Source organism: Microcaecilia unicolor, chromosome 2 (assembly GCF_901765095.1).
Source record: "Microcaecilia unicolor chromosome 2, aMicUni1.1, whole genome shotgun sequence".
Taxonomy (NCBI): domain Eukaryota; kingdom Metazoa; phylum Chordata; class Amphibia; order Gymnophiona; family Siphonopidae; genus Microcaecilia; species Microcaecilia unicolor.
In genome coordinates, this window is record NC_044032.1 from 212,400,283 (window position 1) to 212,424,772 (window position 24,490).

General features: G+C 43.8%; 1 protein-coding gene across 2 annotated transcripts in view; it reads left to right on the forward strand.

The window, feature by feature from the left end:
* The first annotated feature begins 21,277 nt into the window (after nt 1-21,277).
* The window catches only part of UBQLN1 (ubiquilin 1), a 119,962-nt gene continuing 116,749 nt past the window's right edge, over nt 21,278-24,490 (forward strand). For both annotated transcript variants that reach the window (XM_030193694.1, XM_030193695.1), the window contains exon 1: nt 21,278-21,594. In XM_030193694.1, the coding sequence (XP_030049554.1) occupies nt 21,436-21,594 (159 nt within the window). In that variant the 5' untranslated portion in view covers nt 21,278-21,435. The remainder of the gene's footprint in view (nt 21,595-24,490) is intronic.

A 24,490-nucleotide genomic window follows, 5' to 3' on the forward strand; every position in this document is an offset into this window, starting at 1 on the left:
TCTGGACCCACTGCGTTTTTGGCTCCCTGTTTATCGCAGCCTTCATTGTGGGCCTCATTATCTTCTTGCTGCAAAAGCTCGGATACCTCCCACCAAATCTATAATGCTGAGCATCTTCCTTCTCCTGTGCGCAGTCCCGAGCTATCCTGCCACCCTGAGCCTGAACTGCACTGAATGTTTGCGCCTGGTGCGCCATCGTATAGAGGGAGGATATCACCTGGTTACCACCCTCATTCACCAGACGCAGCCCCCGGAAGGCGATTGCCGGCTTCTCCCGACTTGTGCCCTCATAACCCCGAATGGCCTCCAACAGTTCCACAGATGCCTCCAAGGCAATCTCACTATCTGCCATAGCCCTACCAAGCCAAGATACTACAATGTCACCCTCAGTGTAGGACTCCCTGCGTATGTGGCCGGGCCTCCGGGAGTCGAGGGAGATGGCATTCTGTATTACATAAATTCCACTCGCATCCTTGTCGGTGGCATCCAAACGGTAGCAACCCTAACCTTCGACGTTTGTGTCGCCATGGACAAACACCCTTGGTCTCGCAAATGTGGCAGCCAGAGTTGGCGTAAGGCATATGTGAACGACCACAAGTATGTCTGCCCCTTCAGTCCAGACGTGCGATGTTGCTCTCCGTGGGTTTGGCTCCCATGTGCCGGTGACACTCGAGCCTCGGGCTGGGACCGAGTATGTGCTTATACGGGTGGAGGATATGCCGGATGCACCGGCCTGGGCGAGTTTCGTCGAGGTTCTGGTAACTATGTGTCCCTAGACTGGCCCATTCGAGGACACGATATGCCATGGAGAGGGACGTGGGGCCTTGGCATTGACGGAGGAGGAATGGATCCATTGACATATATTACCATATATCAGAGCCTCGAAACAAAGCCTCCTACGCACTACCAGACTACTGTCGTCGGCTACCAAGAGGTATTCGATGAGATCGCTCGTGCTGAACAGACCGAGACTAAATTCCCCATTTCCCCAGAAGCCCGGAATATGTTCCTCAACTTGGACGAAAACATTGCCCTCTCCCTGGGAATTGCCAACTGTTTCGTCTGTGGAGGCACCGAAATGGGTGAACAATGGCCCTGGGAAGCGAGAGAGATCCGACAGCAAACATGGGATGTACTCAACACCACTAACATTACCTTTCCCCAACGGCCGAAGCCGTACGAATGGGCCCTAAGAACAAATATCATAGGTACCCTCTGCGCTAGTCGAGCGCCATCGAAGCGGTATTCTGTACCAGTGGGGGATTCTGCTTGCACGGGGGTCCTTCAGTATAATGGAAGCCGGACGACCTGGTGGCAAACGGATGACCTGCCCGCCCCGGAGCCTATTTGGACAGAACCCACCTTGAACACGACATGGACATACGGAGGAAACGCCTCCCTCAAGTGGGTAGCCCCGGAGGGCTACTACTATATCTGCGGGCGCCGGGCCTACGAACAGCTCCCGGCCCGCTGGTACGGTACCTGTCTCTTGGGCACTGTTCGACCTAGCTTTTTCCTTCTGCCCCTGCGAGTTGGCGAAACTTTGGGTATCCCCCTATACGTGGAAAAGGGGCTAGATAACCCTGCCCGACGTAAACGGTCCTTTCTAAACACTAAGCCCAAAGTCCAAATTGGAGACTGGAAAGACAACGAGTGGCCGCCAGAACGCATCATTCATTACTATGGACCGGCCACATGGGCTGAAGATGGTACATACGGGTACCGAACCCCTATCTATATGCTGAATCGCATTATTCGCCTACAGGCCGTGCTCGAAATTCTTACTAACGATTCGGCCTTTGCCCTTAATATCCTAGCCCGACAAAACACTAAGCTCATTACCGCAGTTTACCAAAATCGCTTGGCTCTTGACTACCTCCTAGCTCAGGAGGGCGGGGTGTGTGGCAAGTTTAACCTCAGTAATTGCTGCTTACAGATTGATGACCAGAGCCATGTCATCAAAGAGATAACCGACCGAATGGTCAAACTAGCCCACGTCCCCGTCCAGACCTGGAACAGCGCGTGGGACTGGACTTCCTCCCTAACCAGCTGGTTGCCCACCTCCGGGAGCCTGCAAGGCCTCCTTGTCATGGGTGGCCTGTTTTTGTTGTCCTGTTTACTAATTCCTTTATCTCTTCCCTTTGTTTTCAGGTGTCTCCGCTCCACCATGGAGAGCATCGCTGACCGCCGGGCTGCTGCCCAGCTCATGGCTCTCCAGATGTACTCCCCCATTCCCCAGTCTGATGAAGCTTACGATGAAGCACCTTGTGGCTGATGTGCACTTTGAACCCCCTGAGTCACTTCATGGGCCATTACCCTTGTGCCAGCAAAAGACCGGCTACAAAGGGGGGGGGATTCCTCTAGGGACCCTCCGTCTCAACCCCGGCGAAGCAACCAACGGCTGCGCAAGGGCTTAGGGCTCGCTTGTTGCCTCCCTCGCTGACTATCCTTGTCCTTTCTTTCCTTTTCAGGGTTCATGGAGGTGATACTCTCCACCAGAATGGATGTTCAAGTATCAAAAGGGGGGAATGAAGGAGTGGAACGCCGAATACTACCCGAATACTGCTGAACAACAGGACAACCTCATGTTTTTGTGCCTACTGATGGACGTATACTTATGCACTCTACCTCTGCTTTTGGCTGGTTAGCCACACCTTATTACTGCACTGGACATTTGTGCCTTATCCAGTTTTACTGTTTACTAACGAAAGAAGGTTGCTGTTTACTAATGTAAGGACAGAATGCAGGACTATTAGACATATAGCTTGTAACAGTAGTTTGCAAGGCCTATACAAGACCAGCTTGCATGTAGCAACGCGACCTTGGAGGGTGCTGACACCCCCTGCATTCCTGAGCCGAACCTTATCTCCTGTGCTAGAAAGGAGCATTGTGTGTGTGTGAAGAATAAGCTGCTAAGTTTCATTTTTCTTGCCAGTATCATTTCAGTGTTATGACGTGAGTATGTACTGGGACTACAATTTTGTACTGTAAGAACTACAAATGTTTACTGCGCATGCCAGTTGTGATGTGTAAGGGGCCAAATGCGCAGGCCCAGTAGGGAAGTATAAATGTAAGTGTCAGATGATTTATGACACACAGTGTCCCGAGACTACTCGGTGCTGTTCACTTGCTAGCAATAAAGTTGCCTTGTTTGGAACCAAAGTTTGCCTTTCGGCTCCTGATTTCCCACCTGTTTCAGGACCATTACCTCCCTGCAACCAAAAAATCTTTCCCATCCCCACCCCATCCATGCAGTCAAGCAGACTTTGTAAACTCCATTCCCTCACCATCTCCACAGTCTTAATTTTATTCCCATGTCTCCCTGCTCAAAGCTGAAAGGAAGATTTTATGCAATTGCCTATAACTTAAAAGACAAATAACAATATTTAATAGTGATAATGAAACACGAATAGTAATAATATAGTTCAACTTTTTAACCCATGAAGAAACAGTAAATCATTGATTTAAAAATGATGATAAATAGCTGGCTGGTCTTTCTTACTTGCTGGCTGGCTTGCTTAGCTGGGCTCAGTGGTGTGCTGGAAATTTTTTTTAACAGGCTCTCTTTCCAGGCATAGACAGCCATACAATTTTTTTTTTTTGGGGGGGGGGCAACACATTCATCACTCTCCCCTCCCCCCCCCCAACACGGGCATGCTAGGCATCTTTCTCTTTTGATCCAGGCACAGGGAAAAAAAAGATTTTAAATGCTCCCAAGTTTCAACCTAATTCATGTATAATGTGGATTATAAATGTCATAACTTCAAATAAGTAAATAAATAGATAGAAACTCTGGATGTTGAGCACCTGATTCTCATAACATGATGCCTGTTTTAGTGGCCCTTTACCAGGAGAAAAAAATCTCTGCATGAATACAACACAATACAGCAGAACCAGTCTAATCTGCACCATCTGATGCAGGCAGAGAAATATTGAGGTGTTCCAGGTTGTGCCACTCCTTATATTGATGATGTCACTGGAAAGTTCAGATTCTTTGCCTCTATCTGCTGGTTAGGGGACATAATCCACTGGTCTGGACTAGTCTAGCAGGATGAGAAGGAAATAATAATGAGAATATATAAATTAACTGGAGGGTGTAGAGATGTCTAAGCTAGGTTTCTTCAGAATTGTTCTAGCAAGTTCCTCCTTCATATATCAGTGCGTGGTCAGTGAAGCAAACTATGGTTGATGATCATAAGAAATGGAAGGAGGCCCAAACTTGGTTCCCTTATCCAGGGGGAAGGTAGGTCAAGAAGTAAGTCATTTTCAATAAGAACACATGCCAGGCCTCAACATCAGCCACAAAAACAATATTTCTCGCAACACATTGAACAAACTGTAAATTCAACCAAGCAACTATTTAAAATGGTAAATGGCCTACTGCAAACCCCACAAAATAATCTGCCTTCCCAGTCACAACTAACCAGCAACGATTTTGCCACATACTTTACCAACAAAATTAAAGGTCTCCATTAGGACCTACAGAGAGTCTAATCAAAGCTCCCACCAGCTAATGAGGAGAACACTCCCTCTCCCCCACCATGGACAGCCATCTAGGACTCATTCAACCAGTTCACAGAGCAAACTCTTAACAAAATCCTGAAAGATCTACAATACTGAAAAAAGCTGTGGTGCGCCCCCTATCAAAAAAAGAGCTCCCTTGAGCAGGACAAGCTCAAAAACTACCGACCAGTCTCTAACATTCCTTTTTTGGCATAACTTATACAATAGTCTTCATTAAACTCAATGACTGGCTAATTGAAAATAATTGACTAGACCCACGTAAATCTGGCTTCAGACCTGGGTACGGAACAGAGACAGTTCTTGTGTCCCTTCTTAATGATCTGCACAGAATCCGTGACAGAGGATCGGACTTGATACTATTGTTGCTGGATTCTTCAGCAGCCTTCAACATTCTAAGGCTGGCAGAAACAGGTATCAGTGGCACAGTATTTACATGGTTCAAATCCTATTTGTCAGACAACAATCAGTTCTGTTCAGCAACAGCACATCATTACCTTGGGCACTAAACTTGTGGTGCCACAGGGATCCATACTGTCTCCCATTTTATTTAATATCTACCTCCATCCTCTGGCTGACCTGCTTCGGTCAATGGACAAAAAAATTCTATATCTATGCTGATGACGTGCAACTACTCATACCCATTGAACTAAATCTACCCACAGCCTTAAGTAAACTGCCTGTCTAACCGCAACTCAGGAATGGGCAAACAACAACAAACTTTGCCTGAACCCAAGCAAAACAGAGATTCTTTGGGTACCTACCACAAATGGACAAATACCTGACATCTAAATACTATACTATCGGAGTTTTCTATACCGCTATTATTCCAAAGGATTCAAAGTGGTTTACAATTAGTAAAAAGAAAATCATGTTTGACCTGTTCTACTGCTTTAGACAAATCTTCCATCTTCCACCCCAGAGCATTTATCTCTCCAGAATTTTTACTAGTCACAACATTCAAATTTCTGAAGCATTTTCAAAATCCCTTAGGGGCCCTTTTACTAAGTTGGGACAAAAAGTGGCCAGCAATGCGAGCGCATCTTTTGGGAGTGCACCAGGCCAGTTTTTACCACATCCTGGAAAAAAGGGCTTTTTTAAAGGGGCCAGAAAATGGACGTGCAGCAAAATAACCAACGCGTTTCCATTTTTAGCCTGAGACTTTACCGCCACCCATTGACTTAGCGATGAGGTCTCACATACTACCCAAAGTTAGGCATGCAGTGCACGCCCACTGCTGTTTAATGCCGGGTAAGCACCACACAGTAGAAAATAGACAACATTTTCTACTGCATGTTTTCAGCACGCACCAAATTCAGAATTACCCCAAAGGGTATGAGGTAACCGGGCAGTAATGCTGATCTGGCAAGCACTGAGTGCACGTAAGCCCTTTTGCACCTTTGTAAAACGGTCCCTCAATTATCAAGAGGCTTAACAGTTAGAAAAGCAGTACACAGGTAAATAATCCGATCTCGGAATCAGCAGGTTTAAAAATGCACAGGTTCAAAGCAAGACTACCCTCTGTCTCTGCCCTCTTCAATGCATCCCTAGAGTCTGGTGTGGTCCCAGAAGACTGGAGAAAGGCAGATGTGGTCCCTCTGCACAAGAGCGGATATAAGGAGGAGGCTGGGAATTACAGACCTGTCAGTCTGACCTCAGTGATTTTATTTATGTTTTTATTGATTTGGGGGAACTTTTTACTAAGCTGTGTAGGCACCTACGTGCACCCAACCTGCATCAATTTTGAGTTACCGCCTGGTTCACTCCATTAGTGAGTAAATTAATGGAAATGCTTCTAAAGCAGAGGATCGTGAGGTTTCTTGAATCAAATGGCCTGCAGGACCCGAGGCAGCATGGGTGACCAAACAGTTAGAAATGGGAGGGGTGCTAAATATGGTGTACTTGGATTTTAGCAAAGTCTTTGACACGGTTTCACACAGGCAACTGATTAATAAACTGAGTGTCCTTGGTATAGGACCTAAAGTGACAAACTGGGTTAGAAACTGGTTAAATGGAAGCAGAGGGTAGTGGTAAATGGAACTTGCTCTGAGGATAGGGATGATATCACTGGTGTATTCCAGGGATCAGTCCTTGGGCCAGCTCTTTTTAACATCTTTTTGAGTAATATTGCAGAAGGAGTCTGGTAAGGTTTGTCTCTTTGCGGATAATACCGGAGGGTGTGGATGACATGAGGAAAGATATGGCAAAACTTGAAGAATGGTCTGATAATTGGCAACTAAAATGTAATGCTAAGAAATGCAAGGTCATGCACTTGGGTTACAAAATCCAAGGACACGGTATAATATTGGGGGTGAAGTGCTTCTGTGTACAAAAGAAGAATGGGACTTGGGGGTGATTGCATCTAATGACTTTAAGGTGGCCAAACAGGTAAAAAAGGTGACAGTCAAAGCCAGAAGGATGCTTGGGTGCATAAGGAGAGGGATGACCAGCGGGAAAAAAAGAGGCGATTGTGCCTCTGTATAAGTCTCTGGTAAGGCCCCATAGTACTGCGTGCAATTCTGGAGACCACACCTACGGAAAGATATAAACTGGATGGAGTCGGTCCAGAGGGTGGCTACAAAATTGGCAAACGGTCTCTGTAATAAAACATATGGGGACAAGCTTATGAACCTCAACATGTATCCGCTGGAAGAGAGGGAATATGAAAAAGACATTTAAATACCTCAGTGGCAGTCCTTGAGGGCATAGCCTCCTTATCAACACCATGTGAAAGATGAAAGTAATACCTTATCCTAAGGAACTTTGGGATAGAGAGGGAGGGGAAGGAATGCTTCTTGTGAAATCAGCCTGGGTGCCTTTAGGGGCCGCCCAGGGTGGAAGTCTATACAACAGGGGGGTAGGATGGGAGAGAGGGGATGGGGGAAGTAGAGATAATAGGATTGGATGTGGGATGGTGGACTGAGGGGAGGGGGGGTTATTTAAAGGTTAAATGAAGGCTCAGAAGGCCCATGTATTGGCTATACTCAGTACATGGAGGGACATGTTGCTAATATACTAATTTGGGCTTTGTTATCTTGTTGTTGCCTTCAATAAAAGTGTTGAAACATAAACAGATATGAACATAAACACCTGGGGGGGGGGGGGGGCAAAAGGTCTGGGTGGGGATGGGAGAAAATTGTTAAAACTTTAATGATGGAATTTATTACCTTATTCGTTTTAAGTAAGGTTTGATAATCAATTTGTTGTATATTGAGCTTGTTGGCTGTGTTTAACATGCTGGATCATCAATAAAAATTGTTGAAACATAAATACCTCAGTGGTATCAATGTACAGGTGAGCCTTTTTCAAGTTAAGGAAAACCCTGGAATGAGAGGGCTTAGGAAGAAGTTGAGAGGCTTAGGAGGAATCTAAGAAAATACTCCTTCACAGAAAGGGTGGTAGATGCGTGGAATGGCCTTACGGTGGAGGTAGTGAAGATGAAGACTGTGTCAGAATTTAAGGAAGTGTGGGACAGGGATGTGGGATCCCTTAGGAAAAGGAGTTGTTAGTGGTTACTGAGGAAGGGCAGACTGGATGGGCTCTTATCTGCCATCATGTTTCTATATTTCTCCAATTGAGCAAGATCTTAATGCAATTTTTAAATTGTATTTTCATCATGCATCTGAGTTATTTAATGAGAAAAAGATCTGGATTTATCTCAATGTCACAAAAACTACACAAGAAAAAAGAAAGTTGTTTTTAGCAATCAGGAAAGAGACTAAAGATTTGGGTGCAACATTTTGTTAGCATACCCATGTAAATGTGTGGTTAAACTTGGAGGGACAAAATACATCCTCTCTACCCTGGAGCAATTGACAGCTTTTCTGAATCGGAAGAAGACTGAGCATTTTTCTGATATGACATTATGATAATTTAAGGGGGGCTCTTTTTCACAGTGTGGTGCCTTTTGTGATCTGTTATTTCAGATCTTTAAAAAAAAAACATTTCCTTTTTTTTCTTTTCTCCTGATCTTAAGTCCACTCCTCCACTTTTAGTGGTCTGAAAGATTTGAGAATGTTTTTGTATAGTATGTTTGGATTTCCTCTTGAACAATGTTTCTTTTCTGTTTTGCTTGTGCAAGAGTAATCTTGTATTATTATTTTAAAAATTAAAAACAAAAAAATAAGAACTGCATATCCAGATGGATGGTGATGGCACAAGGAAAGCAAGTTTGGTCCAGTGCAGACTAACTCAAACCTGTTCCTCAGCTGGGCTCTAGTATTACCATATTGAAATATGACCATACCATGCCTTTGTGGTTATGTTTCACTAATAAGTTAAATGATTAACTGGCTTTCTTGAAAGTATTATGGGGCTCACTTTCAAAGCACTTAGGGGTCCTTTTACCAAACTGCAGGGAAGAAAGGGCCCTGCGGTAGCAGCAGGGGCTGTTCTTCCTGCATGCAAGGGCCCTGTTACCGCAGCAGGTAAAAAGCCCCAAAAACAAAATGGCCATGTGCTAAGAAAACTCTTACTGTGTGGCCATACTGCGGGGAGCCCTTACCACCACCCACTGAGGTGGTGGTAAGGGCTTCCACAGTAACCCGGTGATGCCCAATTACCGCTGCACTACCACCGCACTAACCATATCCGGGGTCCCCCCCCCCCCCAAATGGCGTGCACTCGACCTTGAACTACCGCTGGTGGCTGCGTTGGGCTGGCAGTAGTCCTGGAATAGTGAGCAGTAAGCCTGCGCTGGGCTTACCACTGCTCTGTAAACGGGACCCCCTAGATTTAAAAAGTTCCATGGGTTATTATGTAACTTTGTATTTTCAAAGCACTTAGATGTACAATCTATATAACCTCTGGCTGCATGACTAGGAACAAAAACATATACTTATTTATCCAATATCATAATTCCTCATGTACATCCACAAAACCACCTTTTAGGGTGGATCGTGTTCACAATAAGCTCCTTTTATTATCGACCAGATAGAAGAGAAAAATGTTTTCCATTTTGGCACAGTATAAGTCATCACAAGAACAAAACATAAGAAAACCAATGAACTATATTAGGGGCTTATAGCCCATTTGCTGCATGAAACAACATATTTATTTTTATTATTTTGACTTATAAACCCCTGAAACATGCTGAAAAACAGAAAAATCCATTTGTGTATCCAAAATGTAAACTTCTACAAAAAAACAAAACAAAACGATGAGGTGCAGATGTGATTCCATGTACCCGAATGAAAGAATTGTACTTACATTTAATTACAATATATTCCATTTTTATAACACTAGGCATGTCCCAAGACAGATTATAACAGTTAAGATAAACCAGGAAACAGGATATCTTCCCTTAAATTCACTGTATTCTATAGAATTGTGTAAAAACTTTACCACAAAATACAGAGTTTATAACTGCTGTTTCTACCAGCTACAATCATTTTTAAGCTGTTAGTGATATTCAGTTTTATTTAATGCTCTATATCTAGATAAGGGAAGCTTTCAAGTAAATAAATAAAAAGCTGTCAAATAAGTAAAAAAAAAATTATCCTCCTCCTTTTAAGGCACTGCTTATACAACTGTAACAGTTTTAAACTTTTTACATATGGACCATGCATAAGCAGTCCGTTATTTGGGGGAGATTAAATATATACATGCTACCAATAATAAAGAACATGGATACAGCAGCTGTTTGCGTTTTGAGTGTACTGAGATGCCGGCTGCGCGAAGAAGGAAAAACAGACTAACAATTAGATTCAACTTCTTGACGTCATCCCGGCTCCAGTTTACATCCAATCACCTTCTGAAAACCTAAGGCCACTACTGCGCCTGCGTAGCGTGTCACCCGGAACAAGAGCGAATCAGTTGCCCCTTCTAGTATTTTCCCTAGCCTCTAACATACGACCAACTTCCCAAACTAAATGAAAACAAGGTAAAATAAAGAAACCTGAAATCAGTCGTTACTTTTGTTCATAGCCATCCCCAAGCAACTGTCATAAAAGAAGACAACAAAATATATCAGAAACTATTTCCAAGCAAATAAAACAAACAAAAAAAAAAATCTTGCTCTTTCCCCGCCCTAGTACTCAACTCACTATTCAATTACGCTACCGGGTGGTGCGTGCGCGCCCACTTCCCAGCATGCCCTAGGAGTGGACGAAAGGGAAATCGACGTAGTAGACGGAGTTACTGTTTTTAAGGAGCAGGCATGACGTCAAGCTTTTGAAGCCACTTAGTGTGTAATCTCTGTTTCCCAGCTATCATTCCGCGTACACTCAAAACAAAGCAAACAAACTTATGAGCTGCTGCATCCACGTTGTTGTTCTTTATTGTTGGTAGCTTCTTTTTTAATTATTTAATCTCACTTATATTTTCAAACATGCCAGCATGTGCAGAATACAGATGTACACAGAGGAAGTATAATAACATAGGTAGAGTAGTAATTTGTTATTAATCGTAATCAGTTTGTCATTTGTAGGGGCTGGTTTTACGGACTTTGTAGCACGTTGTATTCGTGCAGACATTTTTTTTTTCTCCTAGTAAAGCACCACTAAAACAGTTATCATGTTATGAAAATCAGATGCTGAACATTTACAATTTCTATCTATGTATTTATTTACTTGTTTTATATCCCACATCAAACATGAATTAGGTTGAAACCTGGGAGCATTTCAAATCCGCCCCCCCCCCCCCCCAGTGCCTAGATCAAAAGAGAAAGATGGTTAAGCTATTGTTCCATATGCATACATAAATTGTTAGTAACTGTTATTAATCATCTCTATATGGTTTGTATTATTATGTTCTATAAAGATGATTTTCAAAACAAAAAAGAAAGATGGTTTGTGGGAACTTGCTCCTTTTGTTTTGTGGAATGCAGTGGTATATTATAAAAAATGCACTCAATATTGTTTATTACTACTATTTATAAGAAAGATATTGAATAACCGAAATCTTATCACGTGACTGATTAACCTCTTTGCTATTAGTGAACAAGCACTATCACTTCTATCCTTATATCGAACATGGTCTCTCCATAGTCGATGACACACTGTATGTTACTACTACTAATCATTTCTAAAGCGCTACTAGACGTACGCAGCACTGTACACTTTAACATGAAGAGACAGTCCCTGCTCGACAGAGCTTACAATCTAATTAGGACAGACAAACAGGACAAACAAGAGATAAGGGAATATTAAAGTGAGGATGATAAAATAAGGGTTCTGAACAAGTGAATAAGGGTTAGGAGTTAAAAGCAGCATCAAAAAGGTGGGCTTTTAGCTTAGATTTGAAGACAGCCAGAGATGGAGCTTGACGTACCGGCTCGGGAAGGCTATTCCAGGCATATGGTGCAGCAAGATAAAAGGAACGGAGTCTGGAGTTAACAGTGGAGGAGAAGGGTGAGGATAAGAGAGATTTACCCAGTGAACGGAGTTCCCTGGGAGGAATGTAGGGAGAGATGAGAGTGGAGAGGTACTGAGGAGCTGCAGAGTGAATGCACTTATAGGTCAATAAGAGGAGTTTGAACGGTATGCGGAAACGAATAGGAAGCCAGTGAAGTGACTTGAGGAGAGGGCTAATATGAGCATAACGACACTGGCGGAATATTAGTCGTGCAGCAGAATTTTGAACAGATTGAAGAGGAAAGAGATGGCTAAGTGGGAGACCTGTGAGAAGCAAGTTGCAATAGTCTAAGCGAGAGGTGATAAGAGTGTGGATGAGGTTTCTGGTAGTGTGCTCAGAAAGGAAAGGGCGAATTTTGGTGATATTATAGAGAAAGAAACGACAGGTTTTAGCAGTCTGCTGAATATGCGCAGAGAAGGAGAGGGAGGAGTCGAAGATGACCCCAAGGTTACGAGCTGATGAGACAGGAAGGATGAGAGTGTTATCCACAGAAATAGAGAATGGGGGGGGGGGGGGGGGGAGGTTGGTTTAGGGGAAAATATAAGAAGCTCAGTCTTGGTCATGTTTAGATTCAGATGGCACTGAGACACCCAGGCAGCAATGTCAGACAGGCAGGCTGATACTTTGGCCTGGATACCAGTTGATTAACTCAGGAACCTTCATGCAATACCATGATGTATTCTTCTCTACCATGTATGTATGCACATGGTATATATATATACCACGAACTGTTCCATGTATGTTATGTTCCATCTTTTCCGGAGATGGGAAGGCGGTAGAACGAGAGGACATGAAATGAGATTGAAGGGGGGCAGACTCAGGAAAGATGTCAGGAAGTATTTTTTCACGGAGAGGGTGGTGGACGCTTGGAATGCCCTCCCGCGGGAGGTGGTGGAGATGAAAACGGTAACGGAGTTCAAACATGCGTGGGATATGCATAGAGGAATCCTGTGCAGAAGGAATGGATCCTCAGAAGCTTAGCTGAAATTGGGTGGCGGAGCAGGTGGGGAGATGAGGGGGTGGTGGTTGGGAGGCGAGGATAGGGGAGGGCAGACTTATACGGTCTGTACCAGAGCTGGTGATGGGAGGCGGGACTGGTGGTTGGGAGGCGGGAAATACTGCTGGGCAGACTTATATGGTCTGTGCCCTGAAAAGGACAGGTACAAATTCAAGGTAAGGTATACACATATGAGTTTGTCTTGGGCAGACTGGATGGACCATGCAGGTCTTTTTCTGCCGTCATCTACTATGTTACTCTGTTACTATGTATATCTATGTCACCATGTATGTATGCACCTTAACGCAACAACATTTGTAATTCTATTACCCGGAAATGGCAACCGCCATTATGGCAAATGTAAGCCACAATGAGCCTGCAAATTGGTGGGAAAATATGGGATACAAATGCTATAAATAAATAAAAATGTATAGAGATGCGTCCTGGGAATAATGATGGTTAAGGGAAAGCAGCAGTAAAATTTGTGAGGCTCAAAGCTGAGGGAGAGAAATATGTGGAAGATGATAAGGATAAAGCTGAACTGCTTAACAATTATTTTAGCTCTGTGTTCACGAATGAAAAAACGGGGGTAGGGCTGCAGAAAGCAAAGGCTAAAGGGGATGGAGGTATGGTAGACCAAGACCCGTTTACGGAGGACAGGTGTTAGTGAGGGGCTTGCCAAACTAAAAGTAGACTGAGCGATGGGGCCTGATGGGAAACACCCGAGGGTGCTTAAGGAACTCGGAGAAGTTCTCTCGGCTACGCTGACGGACCTCTTCAGTGCTTCCTTAGAAACTGGAGTGGTCCCGGTGGACTGGAGAAGGGCGGATGTGGTTCCTTTGCACAAGAGTGGAAGTAAGGAGGAGGTAGGGAATTACAGACCTGTCAGTCTGACCTCGGTGGTAAGCTAATGGACACGCTTCTAAAGAAAAGGATTGTGACATTTCTTGAACTACATGGAATGCGGGACCCGAGGCAGCATGGCTTCACTAGCAGCAGGTCGTGTCAGACGAATTTGACTGTCTTCTTCAACTGGGTGACTGAACAGTTGGATGTGGGAGGGACGCTTGATATGGTATACTTGGATTTCAGCAAAGCCTTTGACACGGTTCTGCACAGGCGACTGATAAATAAATTGAGTACTCTCGGTGTGGGACCTAGAGTAACTGATTGGATAAAAAATTGGTTGAATGGTAGGAGACAGAGGGTGGTGGTAAATGGAGCTTTCTCTGAAGAAAAGGATGTCGTCAGTGGAGTACCGCAGGGATCGGTCCTGGGGCCGGCTCTTTTTAACGTTTTTGTGAACGATATTGTGGAAGGGCTGTCTGGTAAGGTTTGTCTCTTTGCGGATGATACTAAACTCTGCAACAGGGTGGACACCCTGGAGGGTTTGAATGACATGAGGAAGGACCTAGCGAAGCTAGAGGAATGGACCGATATTTGTCAACTAAGGTTTAATCCCAAAAAATGCAGGGTCATGCACTTGGGTCGCAAAAATCCAAGGGAACAGTACATTATAGGGGGTGTAGTGCTTCAGTATGCGAAGGAAGAGCGGGACTTAGGAGTGATTGTGTCAGACAACCTTAAAGCTTTCAAACAGGTAGAAAAAGCGATGGCCAAAGCCAGAAGGATGCTTGGGTGCATAAAGAGAGGCATGATCAGCAGGAAAAAGGAGGTGATAGTGCCATTGTATAAGTCTCTGGTGAAGCCTCATTTGGAGTACTGCGTGCACTTCTGGAGACCGCACCTACGGAAACATATAAACAGGACTGAGTCGGTCCAGAGGGTGGCTACAAAATTAGTAAGCGGTCTTGAATACAAAAATAATAGGGACAGGCTTATGAACCTCAGCATGTATACGCTGGAAGAGAGGAGACATGATAGAGACGTTTAAATATCTCAAGGGCATTTATGTACAGGAAGAGAGCCTTTTTCAAATGAAGGAGAGCTCTGGAATGAGGGGGCATATGACAAAGATAAGAGGGAATAGGCTTAAGAGTAACCCAAGGAAGTATTATTTCACAGAAAGGGTGGTGGAGGCATGGAATGGCCTCCCAGTGGAGGTGGTGGAGTCGAGGACTGTTCCAGAATCTAAAAAGGCATGGGATAAGCATATGGGATCGCTTAGGAACAGTAAGAATTAGGGGTTACCAGTGGCGTACTAAGGGCGGGGCGGTGGAGGCGGTCCGTCCCGGGTGCATGCTGCTGTCGGCTCCGCTGGTTCCCTACTTCCTCTGCCCTGGAACAGATTACTTCCTGTTCCGGGGCAGAGGGAGCCAGTGGAGCTGACAGCCGTGCAGCTGCTCCCAGCAGCTAAGAATGCACCCCGGGGGGGGGGGGGGTCATGCTGCACCCTGGGGGGACGGACGCTGCTGCATCCAGGGGGGGGGATGCGTAGCGGCGATCCATCCCGGTTGGCAGCCGACCTAGGATCGCCACTGGGGGTTACAGAGGATGGGCAGACTGGATGGGTCACATGGCCTTTGTCTGCCGTCATGTTTCTATGAATGACAGGAACAAATCTGGTGGAAAGGAAATTACTCCAGCATGAGTTCAGTAAAAGTGTTTATTGTGCGATTTTGACAGTTTAATGTTTTTTTTTCTTGTTCTGTATGAAGCTTATCAACCAACATGTTGTGCTTTGAATAAAGATGATAAAAAAAACCCATTTTGGATGTTACTGAATTCTATTATTCTGTCTCACTCTATTTCCAGTTTTGGCACAGTATAAGTCATCACAAGGACAATATATACATTATTAGTTATGTTTAAACAAATGAGAGATCTGCATGAAAGAAAATATTTATTTTTATTATTTTGACTTATGAAAATCACTTGTCCCTGAAACATGCTTAAATAGAATAATCCATTTACAAGAGATTATTATTATTACATTTGTACCCCACGCTTTCCCACACAATGCAGGCTCAATGCGGCTTACATAGTAATAGAAAGATGAGGTGAAGATTTGATTCCATGTGCCCCAATGAAAGGAGAGTTTAATTTTACTTCCAATCTTTATAACACCAGGCTTCCCAAAGCAGATTACAACATTTAAGATGAACCCATCAGTAAACAGGATTTCCTCACTGAAATTTTACCATGTATTACTGTATTGTATAGAACAGTGTAGAAAAATTTGCACAACATATAGCCTTTGTTAGTGCCTCGCACTGTCTCCTGTTTTCGATCTAACCTCCTTGGTTTATGCCAAGGAGATTTAATGTCAGGAGACAGCATGATCATATCTGGGCTGAAGGCAGTGGTGGAGCTTGCCGTGATGTTGGTCAGAACAAAATAATAGTCATTGCTATTTGGATTTTTGCTCATACCTTTTTCAGTAGTAGCTCAAGGTGGGTTACATTCAGGTACTCTGTTCCAGGAGGGCTCACAATCTAATTTTGTACCTGAGGCAATGAAGGGTTAAGTGACTTGCCCAAAATCACAAGCAGCAATAGGATTTGAACTGGCCACCTCTGGATGTCAAGACTGGTGCTTTAACCATTAGGCTACTTCTACAATACTGCTACAATAGCAAACTTGTGAGGTTCATATTGTTTTATTAAACCTCCTTGGTTTTGCATTCTATTAGGAAGGGATGGGGGAGATGTATGGGGAGTTGTGGGAGTTTTTGAGGGTTCTGTGAAGGGGGAACGGCTGTATTCAAAATGTATTTGTCAGTGCTCCAGACTTGCTTTGTTATTTGCAGTGCTGTACTGTGGATTTCAGTGCTGCGCTATATGCCTGTATTTTTTTGTTTTTATATAGAAGTATCTTTATGTAATCATAAGAAAAAATACAGCATTTTTGAATTCCGTTACCGTTTTCATCTCCACCACCTCCCGCGGGAGGGCATTCCAGTATCCACCACTCTCTCTGTGAAAAAATACTTCCTGACATTTTTCTTGAGTTTGCCCCCCTTCAACCTCATTTCATGTCCTCTAGTTCTACCGCCTTCCCGTCTCTGGAACAGGTTAGTTTGTTGATTAATACCTTTCAAATATTTGAACATCTGTATCATATCACCCGTCTCTCCTTTCCTCCAGGGTACACATGTTCAGGTCAGCAAGTCTCTCCTCATACGTCTTGTAACGCAAATCCCATACCATTTTTGTAGCTTTTCTTTGCACTGCTTCAATTCTTTTTACATCCTTAGCAAGATACGGCCTCCAAAACTGAACACAATACTTTAGGTGGGGCCTCACCAACAATTTGTACAGGGGCATTACAGTGCCGTAGCGAGGGCTAATGACACCCGGGGCGGGTCACCGCTGTGCACCCCCCCCCCCGGGTGCAGCACGGCGCGACCCCCCTCTCTGCGGCGCACCCCCCTCTGGAGTGAACCCCCCCGGACCGCATTCTTACCTGCGGGAGGGCCGATTCGCCCCGAGTGCACGTCATTCGGAGCTGCGTCGAGTGCGTGCACCCAGGGCGGACCGCCCCTCCCTTCCTACGCCACTGGGGCATCAACACCTCCTTTCTTCTGCTGGTCACACCTCTCTCTATACAGCCTAGTAACCTTCTGGCTTTGGCCACCACCTTGTCACACTGTTTCGTCGCCTTCAGATCCTCAGATACTAAGAGAGACAGAACATTATAAGGAAAAAGTATGTATATATATATATATATATATATATATATATATATATATGGTGTAGGCGATTGAGCTCATCTTCAGTAAAGTGATGTGGTCACCGTGTTAGTCCACTTTTAAAGGTAATAAATAGAAATAAAACAAAACAGAGAAAATAAGATACTTTTTTTATTGAACTAAATACATTTTTTGATTAGGTTTTGAAGGTAACCCATAACAACAAAAGGAAAATTCTACAAAGAATATAAAGAAACCCAGGGGCCCTTTTACTAAGTTGCATAGGCATGTATGTGCATCCTATGCGCATCAATTTTGAACTACCACCTGGCTACCGCGTGGCCTGGGCAGTAATTTCCTTTTTTATGCGCATCCGCTTTGTGTGCCAGAAAATTATCCGGCGCACAGTGCTAACCAGGCAGTAATCAGCATTGTACACACGCTCAACATTACTGCCTGGTTAACGTGTGAGACCATACTACTAAGTCAATGGGTGGCAGTTAGGTCTCAGGCCCAAAATGGGCGCGTGCCAATGTTCATTTTGCTGCACGTCCATTTTCGGCCAAAAAAAAGGCCTTTTTTGCAGGTGCACTGTAAAATCTACACCAGCGCAGGACATTTTTCTGTGCACCTTAGTTAAAGGACCTCCCAGTCTTTCTTAGACTCCAAAAGGAGGAGAGCAGTCCAGAAGTAAAAAGGAGCAAAGGAAATAATTAAACAAGCAAAGGAAAAAAGGCAGTAGCACAAAACCTAAATTCCCCATTACAACATATTATATCCAGTCAAATCACTTGTTAACTTATAACATCTGGAGATCTTCTTAAGATCCAAAAAAGCTCTCAATTGTGCTGGAACAAAAAAAGTACACTTATTCCCCAAATAGCAAACCAAGCACTTGCATGGGTAAGCCAACGGGAAGGTAGCACCCAAACTCTTGGTCTCTGCTCACATGGACAGAAATTCTTTCCTTCTGCTCTGAGTTATCTTTGTAACCTTTGGGTATATCCACAATTTTTGCACATAAAAAGTAATTTATTAATATTTATATTTCAAACAATTTTATTGATGGAACATTTCACAATACATAGTACCCATAATATACAGGACAATAAATGCGATATCTTACATACATTTATACAGTTACTACGTGCCATCAAGCGTTTTTATAATTCCCCCCCCAGCCTCTTTCCCCAAACCCTCTCCAACCTCACCCCCCGAATCCTAAACCTCCCCCCCTTCCCCACCATAAGAATCCCATCTCCTCAACAAAGGGAGTCAACCGTCACCTGCATTTGGTAAGCGCTTCTCTCGTACATGCAGAAGGGGGTCACCCAATTGATTAAGAATGGCACTACGGGCTCATGGTGCAAGGGCATGTATGTAGCATTGCCAGGTTAAGTAAAACTCTCTCTGTCGCTTAAAGGCTTTTTGGGCAAAAATTTGTAACTTTATGGGGCATATAATGAAGGTCCCTATGTCACTGGGGTCTGAAAACGTTCTGTTGGGAGTGGGGGCGCTGAGAGGGGCTGGTGCTGTCCATTATAACGCGCTGCTATATAAAGTGCTTCTAATAGGTAAAAAATGCATCTTAATTAACTGGGTAAAACAAGAGGCTCCTACGTACTGGCAATGGCGTAACAAGCTACATGCGTTCTTACTATTGGAATTAAGAGATGTTCGTCTGAAACTTAAGCAACAGAGAGAGTTTTATTAATATTTAAAGAACATTTGTAACACATCATTCAAATCCGGTTCAAAAACAAATTACACCAACTAAGTTACTCTATTCTGGACATGTGATAGCGAATCTTCCAACACTGCAGAAAGATCTTTGATTTAATTATGCTCATTTACTTGCATTTGACCCCTAAGCCCGGAGCTGCTGTTACTTTAGAGGAAACTGGTAGGTAATACACCTTATTCAATAGAGGTATAGCATTAAGAGGAAACTTCAAATTTTACATAATAAATTTTGTAAAGGATTCAGCAGGACTCAAACCAACAATTTTTGGGAAATGCAGTACTCGCAAGTTCAGCCTTCTATTAAAATTCTCCAACTGTTTTGTTCTCTGCCTGGGTGTTCATAAACTCAGGATCTTAACTTTTTTTTTCTATTTTGTAAGGCATGTTAATCTATTTTGTATTTTTTTCGTCTGCCTATTCTTATGTCACAAATTGCTGTCATTGCTTGGACTTGTTCAGTTGCTTGACGTATAGTTATTTTGATCCTAAATAAAAACGGTTAAACCTTAAACTTCACCAGAAACTTTTAAAACTGTATCGTCCAGCTTCCTTAGAGCTTGCCAAATGACCTGCAGAGTCACCGCTGCAGTAAACAATACGTCATCAGTAGTTCCAAGTTGTTCAAACTCAGCAGCTATACACCTTCAGTCCTTCCCCCCACACTGTGAGAGGTCTGTCCAGTGTCTTCCGCTCCCAAACCACTCACCGGAAGAGACCGCAAAGCTGCTGGACACGGCGGAACACTGGAATCCGGAAGGGACAGAGATATCTCTTGTCCCAGAAAAGTGGACTCTCCCTTGTCCACGCTTACAACAGGGCCCCCTTCTTGAGGTATATTTGCAAATGTTCTGGCCACAGTCAGTTATATTTAGAAACATGGTGGCCCAAAAGTTCCTAAACTACAAAATAGCAAAGAGCACACTATTAGCCGCCAAGTCCACACAAAGATACATTTTCAATGGAAAATAAATCTGTTGGCTGCCTGCTATGTGAATAATCCATCACTGTTTCATTATTGCTACTAAATATTATAGGTTTTGAGTATTTGCCTAAAACTTTGACTGCATGCACTGTCTTTATCTGCCATCATCTACTTTGTTACGATCTTAATTTGTTTATCCAGACCTTACATGCACATGGTATTGCTTTGTACACCCAAAGGCGAAACCTAAAGGTGATTTTATGTATGTTTTTATTTATTTGGGGGACCTTTTACAAGCCGCGTAAGCGCCTACACATGCTCAGCATGCGTCAATTTTGAATTACCACCCGGCTTCCGCATGGCCCTTGCGGTAATTTAATTTTTGACATGCGTTCACTAAGTGTGCCGGAAAATATTTTTATTTTCTGGCACGCAGGTGGTAATCGGGCAGTAATTGGCATTTTCCACGCGTGGACCATTACCACCCAGTTACCATGTGCGACCTTACTGCTAGGCCCTTAGCTGGGCCCTGGTATTATCTTATTGAAAATGTGACCATACCTTTGTGATTATGTTCCACCAATACGTTAAACGATTAAGGCTTTCTTGAAAGGATTATATAACCTTTGGATGCAATAAATACTTATCTATTCAATATCACAATTCCTAATGCACAGGGTGGATGGTGTTCACAATGATCTCCTTTTATTATCGACCAGTTAAGATGAACCCATAAGGAAACAGAACATCCTCCTTTCATTTGGCCACCTGTATTGTATAGAACAGTACAGAAAAATGAGCACAAAAGACAGAGTTTATAACTGTTTCTATTTGCTACAATAATCTTCTAAGCTGTTTCAGTGATGTTCAATTTTTATTTAATAATATTTATATCTACGGATGGGATGCTGTCAAACAAGTGAAAACAGAAACACATCTTTTGTCCGCCACCTTTTAAGGCACTGCCTATCCAACCGGAACAGGTTAAACTTTTTTTTTACAGATGGACCACGCAATAGACAGTAGTCCGTTATTTCTAATAATCTTTTGCTATTGTTTTGGGTAAACTAAAACGCCGGCAAGCTCCGCCTACTGGCTTCAGCCAATATAATGGCCTAGATGGGTTCACCCCGTCTCCTGCGTTCACCCAACCCGCTTGATGCGCACTCCTGCCATTAAACCTCCTTGGCTTATACTAAAAGGGGTTGGGCATGTGAGTGCGTGCGCGCTCCCGCCGTGGCCTGACCGGATCCCCAGCGCCTGCAGGCGTCCCGGAGAGACGCGCGTGCAGACACCTAAGCCAGCGCCATGGCCGAGAGCGCCGAGATACCCCCCGGCGGTGATGGTAGCAGCAGCAACAACAGTAACGGCAGCCCGGATACAGACATTAGAATAATCAAAGTCACCGTGAAGACCCCTAAGGAGAAGGAGGAGTTCGCGGTGGCGGAGAACAGCACCGTGCGGCAGGTGAGAGCGAAGGGTGAGAGATCCCTCCCCCCAGCCCCCCCGGACCTTGTTCCTTCTCCCCTCCGCCACTGTCGACGCTTTTCACTTGGAAGGTCGCGTCCGGCTGTCCTCCGGGGTCAGTCTGGGTGGATGATGGCTGACCGGAGACCTTCTTCCTGGCGACTTACAGCTGTTTCAGTGGTAGCGAGGAAGAGGCGCCGGGCCCGGCCTGAAGACACGCGCTGTTTTGCCGCCTTGGTTTTCATACGTGTAGGCCGAGTTAGGGACCCTGGTGGCTTCCACGCTCCATTACGCTGCTGTACGTTGTGGGGGGGTTGTCCAAGGCTTCCGGGAAGAACTCCTGACAGGTTCGGGTAAAAGTTGGATCCCGCGGCACGCCTGAGTAATTTGGTGGCTTTCCAGGTACTTTTGGGGTTGCTGCGCAGGAATTGTTAAACTTGCACCTTGGCTGGTTACAATTTCAGGTTTCTGTAACGGATATAGAACATGGTATTTCGTAATTTCAAAAGTTATATACTGTTATCTCGCGACGTAAAAATAACCTGCTCTCAGTCCTTTAACGGTTTTTAATCCCATCGCAAGCCTTATCAGGCCACGTTTGAAATTGCTGGGTGGTGCTGAAAACTTTAGTTGCGACGGCTGTCATGTTTTCTGGCGAATTCTACCATTCCTATCAGGGCAGGATTAAGGCAAACTAGGCATGTGCCCATGCACTAAACGTGTGATCGGTAGTTATCGATGGATGTAGCATCATATTTTGTTTGGCCCGGTTGGTCAGCTGCCGCCCTGCAGGGGTGGGCTTGAGCTGCTGTCTATCCGCAGAACCCTTGTCCATTACCCCCCCCCCCCCCCAACGTGTGTTGACCTCCAGTCGTTAAGCCAATCAGTGATGCCTATTACCTGCTGATTTCCTCTACTGTCAGTAAGGGCCACCGTAGTTTTGTGAGACCTACTAGTTCCACACAGATCCAGCTGAGGATAAGGCAGCAGCAACAGGTAAGAAGTGCTTGCTGATTGATGAAGGGGATCAGGTAGGGATGATGTGGCTATTCCAGGGGGCATGGGAATGAGGAAGTGATGTGACTATACCAGGGGAATTAAGGGGTTTAAAAATAAGGTGGGGACCCAAAATATTTGTTTGCATAGAGCTTATCAAAAGGTCCATTTTGTCCTCATTTTGGTTTTCTTACAGATGAGCTGAAAAAGCGAATTGTTTGCCCGTAATCTCTTTAAGATCCATTTCATAAATCTAGTTTGGGTACACAGTGGCTTATATGGCATTAAATTAATGTATATACACACAAATGCCGTGACTTCACTAAATATTCTGGCTTTTGTTCATAAGGATGTTCTATAAATTCTTGGAGTGAGTCATGTGTTTGGGGAAACAAAAACAAGGTGCAGAATGAAAGTGAATGCTAATCTAAAAGTGGTAAATGGTTATGCTTGAAGCAATGAAGATCCAGGGGCATATGCTGAAAGTTAGTACTATGGTAAAATGTCTTGGTAAAGTAAACTCAATTCTTGAATCTGTAATAATGTGCTGTTTCTTTGTCAGTACACTTATGAAGAACTAGGAGGAACCTGCAAATAGGTGGGAAAATGTGGGATACAAATGCAACAAATAAATAAGAGGTTAGTTAAGCTAGGGTTTACCAAACTTCTGCTGATTCACTTGCAGCTAGTTGGGTTTCAGTTTATGATAACATATGGTGGATTAGGACCAAAAGTCCTATACAGTATGCTCAGTTTCCTGCCCTTTTTTTTTGGTTTGTTTTGCCAGTTGTAGGTTGGATAAGATACAATAAACTGGTAGTCAGTGGTAAAAAAAAAAGATGCACAAACTTGTGTTTAGTTTTAAGTGACCCTTGGCAAGGTTGACCTAAATTCCATCTTGTCTCTGCGTTACGTACCTTTGTAGTTTAGGATGCATATACCAATTTAAGACAAGTCGGGTTATTGAGATCAGGTTTTGGATTTTGCAGAATGTTGTGGCTAGTGTGCCCCAGATGAGCTAGTTATTTTTCCTGGAACATAAGAGCTTGAATTGTCCTCTTTCAGCTTATCTGAAATTAATAAAGATTGTAAAATCATTTTTATATGTCAGGCAGAAGGTACTTCATGTATATATGCATCTTCTGCCATATTGTTGCTAGTATGTTTGTACATACCAAAGAGGAAGAATAAGTGTTGCAGTATACAGTTTTGCCAAAATATTGGTCTTGCATGACATTGTTTTGTTAACTCCTCTATGGGACTTCATCAGTGTCCATAGCACCCTGTGTACTACAAAGTAAAGCGATTGAGATGTGGTGGTTGACTGGAAGCCAGGATAGTTTTCCTCCAGAAGGACCATTGGGTTGTCTTAAGGTAATACCCAACTCTCCTTCCCATATTCAGTGCAGCCTGGTGATTCCAGTAAACTTATTTCAGCTATAAAGTTTGATGTAAAATAGAGATGCCTCATGGCCTTTGGACATATATTTACACAGATTGGTAAAGCTGGAGTTCTCTTCAATCTCTGTGTGAATGTCCTGGATTCATCAGTTGTAGCCATTTGTAATTTTGTGAGACAGGAATTTAAGATGTGAAAGTCTATCAAGCAACTTCAACCATTATGAATAACATCTCCCACATCTATATTTCAAGAAAGCTTGGGACAAGTATATAGGATCTCTAGGGGGAGGAAGGAATAGTATATGGCATGGATGGGCAGACTGGATAGGCCATATGGTCAAACTGCCTTTATTTTTCTCTGTTTTTCTATATATGCATCATGTATCCATTTTGATCAGTAACCTGTTACTCTTTGGTGTAATCCAAAAAGTATGATTAAATTGATTTGATGCTTTTGTGCAACTCTGTAGCGTGTTATTTAGGATTGTTGGGTTCTTAA